Here is a 15,305-nt window from a genome sequence, read left to right as displayed (position 1 = left end):
GTATGCAGAGGATTTTTTAGTCTTTAGTCTGAAATAACCTTGAAGAGATTAAAATTTTCTCGTTTATCTTAAGACTCATAAGCCTCGTAACAGTTATGAGTCCTAAAAAAATTTCTGGAACAGAAAAGCTTCTTCAGGAGACTCATATTTGTTACTAAAGTCATAATTCAGACCCATCTACTTCAGGCAACTAACGTGGACTTACTTTAGAGGTTGGTAATTTGCTATGAGCATCTAAGATAGATTCCTACACCTCTGCGTAACCTGCACAAAAGGTGCAGAGATGTCTGCCTTTCTTACACCTTCTGTCAGGCATCTTTTGCTGACAAGCCATAATAAGTATCCCAATAGGGAATACACATATGGCCGAACCAATGAAGAACCAGGGCTTTGTTTGGAGAAGGATTTGTGCAGGAGTTATTTGGAAAGCAGATACCTAGCAGAAGTGGTAGATACAGGGACAAGAATACAATATAGCTGATCTCTTGCTTTTAAGCACTAGGCCTCTAGGATTTTCAATTTATCCCCACTTTTCTTACAATTTCTTTTTCTTATCATTTATCCCCAGTTTTTCTTGGGTTAGAATTATTTCAAGAAAACCAAGTTAATTCAATTAGAAAAAAAGGAAGGAAAAAAGTCTAGCAGAACTTAGTTTTAAGATGTTTTCCATATAGAGAAAATATTTTGTGATTGGACTATTGACAAACATGTCTTAATCATGACATCCATTTTTTGATACTCATTTGGTTTCAGCGAAGCCTGATATCACTGAAGTGGACATGTTTTTGTTTTTTTTTAAAAGTTCTAAGATATGAAGTAATCATTCCAGTCTGCTCAGTCATTGTTCAACATTGTTTTCATCCAAACAAATCATGAATTTGGAATGAAACATCAATTTTATGCAGTAGGTAGCTGAAAAATTTCTCGCTTGTATAATTTGGCTTCACTTCTAGTAATGGACTGTGAAGAGCTGATCCTACTCCTGTGAGGTTAGTTGCTGACCCTCATTAACTTCATTGTAAACCATTTTCTTTCCTAAGTGTCACTTAAAGCAGGGAATCAGTAGTTCATAATTAACATTCTATGTTGAAAGTCACTGATAATTTAGCAGAGTTGTTTTTACTGAATTTGTATAAAATGTTGCATACATTAACTTCCTTTAATTTCTGTTCACTGGTATTAAGTTTGCTGAGTTACCCTAAGCAAAACAGTTATGCTTCAACAAAAGTATTTTTCACCTTGTTGTAAACTTCTATAGAATTTTAAAAATAATACTGGAATATTTTACTTGAAAATTGTTCAAATGGTAACAGAAACTTTCTTAAACTTTATAATATACAGTAAAAAGTGTATATAGAGTATGATGAGTCAACTATAAAGATAAGCACAAAGTCTTGTATCTGGGCCAACATAGCCACAGAGCCCAGAACAGACTAGGATCTGTGTGGCTGGGGAGTATTCTTGCTGAAAAGGATCCGGGGGTCCTGGTCAATAAGAAGCTGAACACAAGTCAGCAGTGCACTGCTGCAGCGATGAAGGCAGACTGGATCCTGGGCCGCATCCACAGGGGCATTACTGGCAGAGACAGTCATAATCAACCCACTCTACTCAGTGCTTGTCAGGCCACGCCTGGAGTACTGTGTCCAGTTCTGGTCCCCACAATTCAAGAAGGTTGTGGACACGCTGGAGAGGGTCCAAAGGAGGTCAACAAAGATGAACAAAGGGCTGAAGAACCTGCCCTATGAGAAAAGACTGAAGGAGTGAGGTCTTTTCTTCCTGCAGAAAAGAAGGCTCAGGGGAATATATCACAGTATTCCAGTACTTAAAGGGCAGTTAAAAGTTGGGCAGAGGCTCTCTTTTCACAAGGAGAAGACAAGGGCCAACAGGTACAACTTGCACCAGGAGATAATAAAGAAATTTTTTACATTTTTATAATCAGTCACTGAAACAACATCCACAGGGACAAGGTGGAATCTCCATCACTGGTGGTTTTAATGATGTGATAGGACATGATGCTAGATAATCTCATCTAGGCTCCCTTTCCCATGACAGGCTGGATCAGCTAATCTTTTGAGGTCCCTTCCGACCTGCGCTGTTCTATGATCCTATAATTCTGTTCCATTAATCTTTCACACGAAAAGTAGTGGAAAAGCTGGATTGACATGATCAGAATGCCAAATGAATTATGTTCTACATTTGTTGGTTTTGGCTTTTTTTCCTCAGATCCATTGGCCTAGTACACCTCTGCAGGCAGAAGAATGCATAATTAAAGGAAGAGATGCTGTAAGTATCATTAATTACAAATCAAATATACTTTAATTATATCTGTGGCTGGTCCAAAACAGAGAGTCAGGCATCCTAAATTTTGGAGAGATCAAAGCACAGATATAATTCTAAGTGTTGCAGCTTAAAAAGGTGTAACTACTGTGAACACACTAATTATTAGTTTAATTGCTTTTCAAACAGGCAATGAACACTTTTGATCATCTGAACTTTCTCCTAATTCTTTTTCTGGTGATATCAGAGAAGGTACCTTAGGAATTCTCCTTTCCCGTTTCTATTTCCCTTCCTTTTCATACACACAGGTTACCTTCTTCATTCAAACTTTTTCACATTCTAATTTATTTTTAAAATTCACACTGTCTAGAATACCTTCAAAAAAGCAGTTAAATTTTTAGTAATTATAAAATATACTTTAAATTGTTTTGACCTATAGATTTTATGGTATATTAATAGAAACATTCTGTTTTAATGAGTCCCAAAACTGCTCTGTTCTTGTGATTCGGTGCCTTGACTGTAATCGGTTCCCAGGGAAAGACCTGAAATCACACTGACATACAGCAGCTGATATCATTGGCACCACATTGGCTTCTGGATGGGAGCTCTCTTTAATTTTGCAGTGCACCAAGCTCATTATCTGCACCTCATAAACACACAGCAAGTACAACACCTAATAAATCCCACAGCTGAGAGAGCTCACACTGTACCAAAGGATTTGAAAATGATGATAGTTTTACAGCAGCAGTGACAGGAATGTAGGACATAGAAGGGCACATGCACATTTTTCCCACAAACACAGCAAAAAGGCAGACTTGATGATAACCACAACTTATTCCCAGTTAAGATTAGGAAGCTACAAAGATTCCTGTTGAAGTACAAGCATGAGAACTGTCCACATCAAGGGAATCAGTGAACTAAACTGGAAAATAATAATAATAATAATAATAATAATAATAATAATAATAATAATAATAATAATAACAACCCATGATACTTCACTCCTTACACTCATCTGGCCTAGAACTGATCCTTTTTGAGGTATCTTAAAAGTTCATTGCATTTTTTCTTAATGCTTTTGTACCCTTGAGAATTTCTGGTGGCTTTGGTTGAAAACGTTATCCAAACTTTGTTGTCATATTAAATGAATCCACAACCTAAATTCTTTGAGCTTCATTTGATATTACCTGTCAGCATAAGCTCTTACTACAGTTAAAGCTCTGTCATCTTTCCTTCACTGCTACGTGACGGGATTTATTTTCTGATACTTTGACAATAGTCTTTGGGTTAAACAAATACAGAAATGGGTATTGTTGTTCCAATGTATCCCCCTCAGACTCATGAGATTCCCTGAAATTCAAATTGTTTTACCATTCAATCTGTTATTATAAGTCTTTAAATTTGCATTGTAATCAATGTGATCATTTAAAGAACTTCATATGTTTCCCACATCTCTCTGTAGTATGAAAATTTAGTGTCTCTATTTTTAAAACAAAACCATAGAATTTTAAAATAATCACAAGACTCCAGAATGGGACTCTATAATAAAAAGACGTTAAAATTGTAAAAGCTGGAAATATTTTAACACCAGACAATATCAAGCAATACCAAACAATATTCTAATCCTCACGTGAGACTTAATTACATATGGAACTATGGGAATAAGTAAGACTAATTAATTCCAGGGAAACCTTAGTAATTTTCATTAGCATGCTCAATATTCAGTAAGCTAAATTTCTCAAGCTGAAATGAATCTAAATTGGAATAAAAAACTTTCTTATTACGTTTCTTTTCACCTTCAATTTTGTAGCCATAAACCAATATTGACTAAACAACATAATGTCTTAAAATCAACCTTTTGCCATTTCTAAGTTCTGAATGTTATTTTTCACATTGTAAAGTCTCAAAAAAAAAATTACTCATCAGTGTTCTTTCAAACGTTTTTGCTTGTTTCCATGCTGTTTCTTTCTCTGTTTTCCTTTGCAAAAGATCTCTTACTCGAGGCATAATTAACATTAAGTAGAATTGAAACTGTTGTAATAAACATCTCAGTGTTGAGGTACTTTATGTGTTCTCTGCTACCTCTTTCTATATAACAGAGCAGGCTGCTTTTACAAGCTTTTACAACCTTTAAAAGCTATCAGTTCATCTTGTAACAGTACAAATGCAAGTATTGCAGTCATAAACACAGTTTCAGGGAGCTTGTAACAGACTTGATAGGACAGTTAGAAAAGCTTTGTCTTAACAACACATGCTTCATCTTGAACTCAGGCAATGCTCTTTGTATCCAGGTCGAGCCAAGCTAAAAATCCTTCTGCTCTCATCCAGTGTGCCAGGAAACACACCTGTTAGCCTGTGGTGTGAGAGCTTTTGATCCTTTCAATTATTTTATCAGAACTGGAAATCGTTCAGATACAGAAATCAAATTCTGTGGTAATGACTAACTCCTTCACACTGAGAAGTTTTGGATGAATAAAATTCCACAGATCTATTAATATGTCTATGGAGCCTCCTAAAGACAACCACATTTAATTAATTAAAATGGTAGTAAGAAAACGTATTCCCTTGACTGAGGCATCTCTTTCTTGTTGTGTGTAAAGGATAATTTTTGTGGGGCCAGGATCAATGGCTAGTTGTCTGATATTTCCCAGAATAGCACCTTTTTTCATTTGTTTATAAATGATAAACTCTAGCTATTTGGAATGACTTTTTACTATATTTGGTATCTGCCTCATCCTATTTTTTCTGCAGAAATTTCCAAGCATTTCTATGAAAGCTCACAGGACAAAAAATGTGTAATATTTGCCCATTTAAAAAAAAATCCTAAGATCTCTCTTCCTCCACAGTGCTTTTGAGACACAGAGCAAGAGCTGCAAGCATATGTGAATAAAAAAGGAAACCATGGAGTAAAGACCAGATCACCACTGTGAGAGAACAGAGGGGATAAGTCAGGAAGGTCATACTTGGAGTGCAGGGAGAATGAGGAACAGCATCAGTGCCCAGTAAAGCATCTATTTTAAAACCGCAAAGCATCATAAAATTCCTGTGTATTACCATTCTGCTACCACCAGTCAGCAGACGTTTGTGAAATGCACGTACAAAATGAGCATCTCTGTCTTTGAGTGCCCATCCATGTATAGAGGATCACATCCTACTAATCTCAACTCTTCTCTCAATCTGTCTGCCAATTTAAGTAGGATTTTTTTTCAGTGGGTCTAAAAGATTTTGTCCAGGTGAGAGATTATGTGGATGCCATGTGAAGGTAGAAGGTAGACCTTTTTTTTTTTTTTCCGTTTACTTTTAAAAAAGTAATAAATTAGTTAGGAATTAAGCAATTCCAGAAGTAAGATGTTGCAAAGTTGATTTGCCCTTTGCATACACACAATATTTAATTACACAACAAGTTACCTGCCTCTGTAGCTTACCTGCTTCTTTCAATTAGCATGGTATATCTTCAAGGTGAAAGGTTAAGTAGAATCATGTAGCAAAGGATAATATTTCCTTATGATCCTTATTTATTTGTTGAGGCATTTGGAAGATTTGCACTGAATGACACAAGGGTTTCAAGAAAGAAGAAAGATGGTTTCTTAGTTCTGAACCCAATGTGGATCTGCAAGAGCTGAATTCTGTCCATGGCCCTGCTGCAGGTTCATCCTCTGTGACATCAAGATCTTGCAGATAGTTTATAAGACCCAGGATTGTTCTCATATAAATATAGCGGTCTGAAAACTAGAGTAGTCATCAGGAGAACAGCAGGACAGCAAATTTTCAAAAAAGGAAATTCCTCCACTCTGTTTTACACATTCGTTTGAGGGTAGAATTAATTGCCTTTTGGAGATGTCTGGCCTTCTGTGTTGATTACTGCAAAAGCCTAGGAGAATAGCACAAATTACATGTTTAAACTTTAGAATAGCTAAAGTTAGCTAAGATTAATCCCATTATAATTGTCTTAAGCTTGCTGTGACTGCTTTAAAACCCAGGATCTTAGTTGCAAGACGTTGAGTAATGAATGAAAATTAACGGGAATTTTGCTCCAAACATAGAAATCATTGCAAAATGTTAAACAGGCTGTAAAACTAAGTCCCAGGAGTCCCAAAATCAATAGATACTTTTATCTCACTGTCTCTGTTTCTAGTTTAGCACAGGAAGGATAATGACCCCAGATCTCAAAGGGATGTTTGAAAATTTTTTAATTGTAATATTTATGAAGCTGCAAATACACTAATGAGTCCCAGAGTATTGCCCTGGGGGAAATCAATAATTTCTTCTTCAAAGGAGGGTTGGAACAGCGGGAACAGATAAAGCATGAGATTATACAATATAAAAAAAATATTGATTAGCAATTAATTATACTAGAAATTAATGGTGCCGTGGTCTCACGGAAAACACGTAAGAAAAAAGTGGTATTTTTCTTGAGATTAAGTTTATTTAACTTCCAACCCCTAACATTCTGTGATTCTGTGAGCGAGAAGCTATCTGCAGACTATTCACATCTCATGCTCTGAGTCTAATGTCTAGTAACACTTAGTAAAACACATATTTAGATTTGCAGAATATCTCTGAGATTAAAGAAGCACAAAAGTGTGGTTTATAACTTAATAACTCCTAACTGGTTAAGCATCTAAAACAAATTTTAATAAATCAGCACTCTAAACTTATTTTTTTCATCTCAAAATTGTCCATCTATGAAACTGGGGGCACTGAGGTACTAGCATGAAGTGCGAGAACAAAGATGTTATATTTAACAGAATAGAAAGTTTCAACACACAAAATATCACCTAAGGGCATCTAAGATATTAAAAAAAAAAAAAAAACACTTTAAAAAAAAAAAGCTAACATCTTTCTATGTTAATTTTTAATGTAAACTAGGATGAATGTGCAAATTTCATCCGAGTCCTTCACCGATACAACAGAACACATCTTCTGGCTTGTGGAACAGGAGCTTTTGATCCGCTTTGTACTTTTATTAGAGCTGGACATCCATCGGAGGTAAGAAATTTGTTTTACAGTAGGGACTCTTTTGGTCTGGGTTCCAGCAAAGCCTCTATGGTTAAAAATATGTATTTAAAATCAAGGGCTCAGAGTTGTCATACAAACTGTACAAGAGATATTTTCCCTGATGAAATGTAGCGCTGGTCTAAAATTCAGTTTGTGACTAGGGGAACTCACTAATGATTGAAAGTGTATTTTTGAGAATAATGCAAAGACTCAAAGTTATTTGCATCTTAGAATTGTGTTACTAAATAAGCTGATATATCTATTATTTAAAAACATATTCAACGTTTTGGGGTTTTTAGCTAAATCGAGGGCAGGGGTATGAAACAATACACCATATACCAAAATACATAATACTTTGATGGGAGGTGGAATACCTTAATAATTCTTTGTCAAATTCAACTGCTTAGTGTTAATCGTATTCAGCAAGTGTATCTTACCTCCTTAAAGAAACTTGCACCTGAGTGAAATAATACTGCAGAGAAGATCATTAAGTGCAGCATATAATCAATATTGTCAACATATTTCTTATGCAAAAATATAAATTTTCTGGATTTTTCAGAAATCTGGATCCTTTCTGTCTCAGTTGTGTTAGATCAGGGATAAAAAATCAGCAAAAGTATCAATCCCTCACTTTAAATTAGTGTATAAGCGTCCTTAGGCATTCAACCTAATCCTAATTAAATGGAACCTATGTGTCGCTACATGGAGGCCAAAATGCTGACTATTTGATTCCGCTTGCATCTTGCTTCCTTACATCCTTGTTTCATTGCACTCCTATTGCCAGTCTAAAAAGCATCTGGAGTTTATTAATATATTTTTAAATTCCTGATATAAAATTCCTTCTTACAGGGCTGAATTTCTACAACTGTTATTAGGTTGAATTTGTGGACAAGTTATAAACTTCTTTACTAGGTCTGGACCTTGGATGTTCAGACATAGTGAAAATTGGACACTCAAACTTCTCCCTTACCATATACTTCGTAATGCTGAAGAAATCTTTTATTCAGTTATAAGGTAAAACAACTGAGGTATCCCACTGTTTATCTATCTGAGCTGCCCCACAGTCAGAGGAGGATTTCACCAGGCTGCTAGAGATACATGTAATGACCGCTTTAGGAATCTGACCAGGGGTTCTTCGTCATGCACTTTGCGAGCTGGGACTGAGTAGATGGAGTTGATCTTGTAGCCCGAAGGTAAGATTGGCTTTTACTGGCAAATGTCAGGAAGAGGTGATGGAGAATGGTCTTGCTTAGTTGGTTCATATTTACTGCTGGTAAAACTGAGCACTTTTCATGGAGCTAATGCTAAACAAGGAGTTCTTGCTTCACCCTATGGCCCGAAGTAGATTTTCAAGGTGATTGCAGTTACGTGAGTCTACATTGGAAGCAGATTCAATTTTGTGGATATTATTTATAAATACTACAGAGTGAACCATAAAGACCAGCCTTACTGATGACCATGAGAAAAAGCAGATAAAATCACAAGTGTTTTCCTTTCCATTTCCAGATATTTCAGAATATTTGCCAAAAACTTTAAGCTACATTATAGTCAGTTGATGTGTGTGTGTATATATATACATATATATACATATAAAAGAGAACACAAAAGCATTGTGTTTAATGTTTTATGCAGCTGACCTTGTATAAATTGGAAAAAACTCTCCTGTATCCTAGAAAATTAAAGTTAAATTTTGAATTATGTTTGTATTTTTTTCTCATCACATCAAAATTACTCAGTTTAACAGTTTACAAATAATGTTTTTCCCCTAATTCTTTTTCTCACAAATTTTAGCTTAAGCTCTCCAAACCAAACAGCTTTTATCCTGTCTCTTAGATCACTTTAATTGTTCTTGAACTCCACATTTAACTTATAATTTTGTACCTAATGAGTTAAAGCAGCTAGAATTCAGACTTCTCCCATACCTACAGTATTGTTTATTGGTCTATTGGTCAGAACAATAGGAAACCAGAGGACAGTGTCTGGAACTGACTTAAAATAGCACTTGACTTAAATAAACACTAATTGCAGATATAATCTTTTTTAAAGTGTACTCATATAAATCAACTAAGGTATTTACTTCAGTAATTATTTTTTTTTTTATAAGCTTTTCCGGGTAAAGATGCATCCCTTTGACAAACCAAACTGGAACCATATCACCAGAAACAATCTCCATGGATCCAATCCATGCTGTACACCAAACTGCTGGCAAAATCAGAACCATCTCAAGCTAAGACCCTAACACAGCATTTACATTTGAAGTTGTTTGAATTGCAGAAACACACTGTCTTTTGAAATTGTGGGAGGAACTAAATAACAAGCAATTTTAAAATAAAGCAACTTTGCTGTCTTCTTTGCTCCTCTGATGAACCTCCTGTCAAGCTTCCCAGCCCAGTTTGAAGGAAGCAAATTCTGTATATTTAGAAACACTATTTAAGGAAGCATAAGCAACAAGTTAATAAAAAAAGAAACCAAACAAACAAAAAATGAGAAACAAGACTCATATATAAAAATGTGTGGTCATGATCATCCCCTTACGTATCACTGTCCTTCCTTCCCTTCTTTTTGTTTATTATTCTCCCTTGTCAAACTGAGGTTCTAAAATTTCACCCACACTGAAGTCATGGGAAAATTACCATTTTTCTATTTGTGTAGATCAACAGGAAATATATTTTCTACACTAAGTAGCTATATTAGATTCCATTATCTGAAAAGCTGACCATCAGGATTAAAAAAGACAGGTGCCATGTGTATGGTAGGTTAAAAATAACACATGGTATGTGACTGAGTAGGCAAATTGTAATCTCGCTTTCTTTGGCGGATAAGGACATCATGTAGCTGCAGAAAGTGAAGGGACAAGATCCTTCCTCAGAAAATTGCACTTCAGTCTCTGTTTGCTGTTCTCTCTGTTTGGCCAAAGTATCCCAATCCAATGGTTTCCAATTATTGCCCCCATTTCTTCCGCCTCAGCTCTCTGGTCTCTTTCTCGCTGTCTGACTGTCATGGAAAGAAAAGTAACAAATGAAACAGTCTTAAAAATACAACGATATTATTCCATTTCTAAACAGGACCAAATAGCTTTATTAAAAAATTAGTAAAACTCAGACTTTTCATTTGAAGGGTAACCGCGGGTTTATAATGCACAGTTACATACAGCTCAATGCAATTCATAATATACAGCTGGTTGAAAGCAACATTATTTAAATATTGTTGACATTTTTATTAAATATATTGAACTTTAATATAATTAAATCTAACTTTGATCTGCAAACTAAGTTTCTTCTGAACAGAATCTCTTTAAGTAGCACAAGGTGTATTTGAGGCTTATATACATTTGAACAATGACACCTTGCAGACATACTGAGGTATAAAGGGTGGGAGTTAAAAAGAGAGCTGTTATAGAAGACTTCTGTGTATCTAGATACTCAGCTAACACAGCATATGAACCTAGATTCATTCTTCCATACGGAACTATGAATCAGCAGTATCAACACAGAGGAAATACTTCCTCTGTGGTCAGGGACCTTAACCATAAGTTTCAATACTGCTTCCTGAGCTGATGGCCAAAGGAAGATGCAACTCTCAGTAAAAACTGCAGGGTTCTTCAGTTACAAACTGTATATAAATACAAATTAGAGAAATAGGCATTTAAGAACATAATAAAATAGCAGGACTATATTTTCTAAAACCTTATCTCTTGCAATCTACTGAGCAGGCCAAAGAGAAACAACCTGTTGGAACAAAACATCCTGTTGAGACTCTTGTTCTTCGTGCTCACTAGTCCCATATTGCAAGAAAATTTGTTTCATTGTCATCTTCCAACAGAAGTTTACATAAAGTCATCAATTTCTGAATAGCCATTTGGTAAGAAAACGAAGCATTACAATTTTTCCTTTGAACAGTGATAATATCCCAAAGCCATGATCATAATCATACTGTATGGCATCCTGATCTAGTATTAGCATGATTTTGTGCGATGCAGTCCAGCTTACAAAAACGAGCATTCTGTCTCCTGTATGAAGTCTTACATTCTTATGCAACTACAGATTCATACTTTCTTATCAAAACCAGGTTTGAGCTGTGTCTTGCAGAGCACCGAGCTCTTGACAACATATAGTGAAGCCAAAAGGAGATTTTTGTCTCCAAAAATAGGCAGAATTTGATTGCCTCATTGGTAGATCATTACTCCTTGGAACTCACTGAAAATCAGAACTTCTATGTTTCTCAAAAAACACAGTAAATATGTCCATTCCCCTATCCTATCTCTCTAGAAATTATTAATCCAATTTGCTACGTAGCACTTGAAATGTGTTTTGAAATCTTTCACAAAGTGTACTACGATACATTGTATATGTTTATATACTTCTTTCATGATTTTCATGGTTTATAGAAATTTTATGATACTAAGTATTTTGGCTTAATATGAATAATTATATTTGAATATGTTGATCATATAAAACAACAAGCAATAAATATTGAATTTATTGAATTCTACCTCAAGTTTGTGTTGTACCACCAGAGTCTAACCAAATATGTTTTTCTAAATCAAATTATTTATAAATTCTATAATACAGTACATATACCATAGAATGATAGAATCATAGAACAGTTTGGGTTGGAACAGACCTCAAAGATCACCTAGTTCCAACCCCCTGCCTTGGGCAGGGACACCTTCCACTAGACCAGGTTGCTTCAAGCCCCATCCAACCTGGCCTTGAACAGTGCCAGGGAACGGGCAGCCACAGCTTCTCTGGGCAGCCTGTTCTAGTGTCTCACCACCCTCACAGTAAAGAACTTCTTCCTTCCATCTAATCCAAATCTACCCACTTTCAATCTGAAACTGTTACCCCTTGTCCTATCATGTCCACTTGAAATATTTAATGGTTTACTGCAGTCATCTTATTGTAATATTGATTTAATTGACAATGCTTTGGAATTCCAGGCTGTTCGCTTTAGTAAAATTGTGGCCAGATATTAGCTTTCTAAAAATGTACAATTATAGTCACTGACAGCCACATGCAGCTTTTTATCTTTTTCTCTCTTTCTAATTACTTCGACTCTGATGAATGTTGCTTTCCCAATTTTAAACATTTCAGCAGATTATCCAATGTTTTTCTGCCATTTAGAAATAAATTACGAATCGTGAAAAAAAAAAAAAAAGAGTGCTGACTTTGCAGAAAGAACAACTATTGGTGTTTGCAAACAAAGATATTACAAAATCATGTTCAAAGAAACATAAGCAAGTCAATTGCCAGCTAGTAGGTGAGTTCATTATCACTAACTTTAAAAGTCCATGCAGGTCAGAAAAGTTTGGGTTCCTCCAGTTTCTATTTGTCTATCATCCAAAAATGGAGGAGAGCTCATTTCATTAAAAGAAACATTTTTTTTTTCCTGAAGAAAGCAAGAGTCAGGGACAGTCCACCCCAGATTTCCCATGATGAATTTCCCTTCCTATGTGCTCTGTGAGAAAAGATCTTGAGATAAGTCTTCAAACCAAATATAGATGAAGAAAAGTGCAGGGAAAAAAAATTACTCTGGTTCCGTTCTCACCAAATCAGTGTTTATCACTCCTGTTGCATTTGACGACAGGAGGATGGGGGGCAGGAAGTATCTCCATCCAGTCTCTTCCTTTTGCACTTATATAAACTTCTCAGTTTTTGTAGCAGGAGATGAGTACTGGAAGTGCCTTCTGTCTCAGGCTATGTTTCTCCACATCTAGCTGCTGGTAAAACAGTACTCCACTACTGTTATATATAGCTCAAAATACCCTATCATAGAATCATAGAATCATAGAATGGTTTGGGTTGGAAGGGCCCTTAAAGATCATCTAGTTCCAACCCCCCTGCCATAGCAGGGACACCTGTCACTAGACCAGGTTGCTCAAGACTCTATCCAACCTGGTCTTGCACACTGCCAGAGATGGAGCATCCACACCTTCCTTAGGCAACGTATTCCAGTGTCTCACCACTCTCAGGGTGAAGAACTTCTTCCTTGTATCTAGTCTAAACCTGCCCTTTCCCAGCTTCCAACCATTACCCCTCGTCCTATCACTGCAGGCCCTTGTAAAAAGTCCCTCCCCAGCCTTCTTGTAGGTAGGTAATTCACCTAGTACTGTAAGTGAATTATGATGAATCTTAGATAAATTAAATGAGCTGTCTGCAGTAAGGCAATGATTTTATCCTGAGTTACCTATTCAGCAGAGCAACAGGTTTTAGAGGTGCTCCATAGGGCATCCAGTGATTCAAACTGCCTGATTAAGTAACTCGTAAAGCACCTTTAACAAATCCAGACAGGAGTTCCACCAAATATGGCTAAAGAGATTATTCTGCCTCCATAGGACCTGCGAAATGAGTGGAAATTCCAAATGAAAACAATATGCAGAAATAATATCCTAAGTTTTTGCTAACTATATGGTGACAAGATAGAGCTGATTTCTGGAGAGGATGACATCTCTGCATGACAGAACCTGTTGAGGGAAAGGAAGTTGTGAGAAAGAATAGTGCATGAAGAATTTTTTTTCCAGAACACACTGTAAATTTTTAATATGTACATTGAGCTGGCAGGGTACCATTTTCAATGCCTCATTTGACTCAGTAAGCGGTCTACAGTTGTATTCCTCCACCTCAGAAGGCTGATGGACTAAGCAACTCTTTCAACAAAATGCATTGATAGTTTCTGTGGTTCTCCCCTAGGTGTTCCTAATCTGATGTATTATGCTTTTTCCTTTTCAATTAGCCAGACGAGATTCTGCTTCTTGGGGAACAGTTCTAAATACTAAGTCTTTAAGGCCTATTAGAAAGGAATTGCCTTTAGTGAAGAAGCAGGTGTATTTGTTTGCTTGGAAAACAGTGTAATCAAGATGGAATTTCTTTTTTCTAATCTATGTTGCCCTTAATATTTTGTTGGATGCGGGGAGGGGGACTTCTTTTTCTACATATTCTGTGATTCAAAGCAAAAACAGGATAAGGTTCAACTGTGAAGCAAGCTTTCCATTTGCATCTCTACACCAACAAATATAGGCAACATGTTCTACTCAGCTCTTGCTTTAACAAATCGAAGAGGATTGACATGGAACTTAAGAAAGAAGGTTCCAGTCATATTTAAATTTATTTTTTTACATGATATAATTCTTCTGCTCTTGACCAGCACCATTCCTTCAGTTTTGTTAAGAAATAAAATTGTATACATTTATATATATATTATTTTAGGATATTGTTTGTGATGTATTTTTATAATCAAAACAAAGAATGATCTGCCCAGTTACTCCCTCTCCATGCTTTTTCCTATTACTTCATCTCTGCTCTCAGTTTGCAGAGGATTAAGGAGGAGGAACATCTGGTTTCACTGACCAAATAGAAGTGGGTGTTGGTTAGTCCTTCATTAGACAGAATGTGTGACAAATTCTTGCCCTGAAAATGTTTGCTCAGAGACACAGTTTCCCTCTGCATGAATAAAAAGCCACCAGTTGGAATGCCATCCACTAAATCTTAGCAGGTTTTTCAACTCCCTGTCTTTATGGAATTGAATCTGCAATCCTAAATATTACAAAATTCCTGGTTTATTGCCTTCCTCTGCATCTATAGTTCACGTAAAACTAGTCATTAAGCTGGGTGATGTTTAAACCACTATCAAGTGTTCATATATAGGAAGTGCTGCCAAGTAAGCAACACAGTGTCACAGAATCTTTTACCAGAGGGTTTCATTATAGCAACTAGTCTGAATGCCCACATTACAGGCTGTCAAATTGCACCAAAATATCCAAAAGCCCCAAATTTCAGTTAGATTAAGTGTTTTAGGTTTTGGAGGTTATATATGCATACATTTCAAGAGAGATTAAAATGGTACCTAAACTCATAACAGGTAGGAAATTAATTAAGTGAAGATTACCCCTATGCTCACAACATGCAACAAAGGTGCTGTGCTGCAAAAGGGAAAAAGAAAAAGCTGAAGACCAATATCAGCCCTAACCTGAAGCAATATTTCTTACTGAACCCATAGCTTATCTATGCACTTCTAAGAAAATGAGAAAGTAC

General features: G+C 36.0%; 1 protein-coding gene across 1 annotated transcript in view; it reads left to right on the top strand.

Moving 5' to 3' along the window:
- SEMA3E (semaphorin 3E) overlaps window positions 1-15,305 on the top strand; it is a 145,478-nt gene that overhangs the window by 80,389 nt on the left and 49,784 nt on the right. Inside the window, exons 3-4 of the mRNA XM_009961326.2 lie at window positions 2,224-2,283; window positions 7,147-7,266. Coding sequence (XP_009959628.1) covers window positions 2,224-2,283; window positions 7,147-7,266 — 180 coding nt within the window. The remainder of the gene's footprint in view (window positions 1-2,223; window positions 2,284-7,146; window positions 7,267-15,305) is intronic.

Source organism: Leptosomus discolor, chromosome 1 (genome assembly GCF_034619465.1).
Source record: "Leptosomus discolor isolate bLepDis1 chromosome 1, bLepDis1.hap2, whole genome shotgun sequence".
NCBI lineage: Eukaryota > Metazoa > Chordata > Aves > Leptosomiformes > Leptosomidae > Leptosomus > Leptosomus discolor.
The sequence above is the reverse complement of the archived record's forward strand: the minus strand, read 5'-3'. Positions and strand labels throughout refer to the sequence as shown.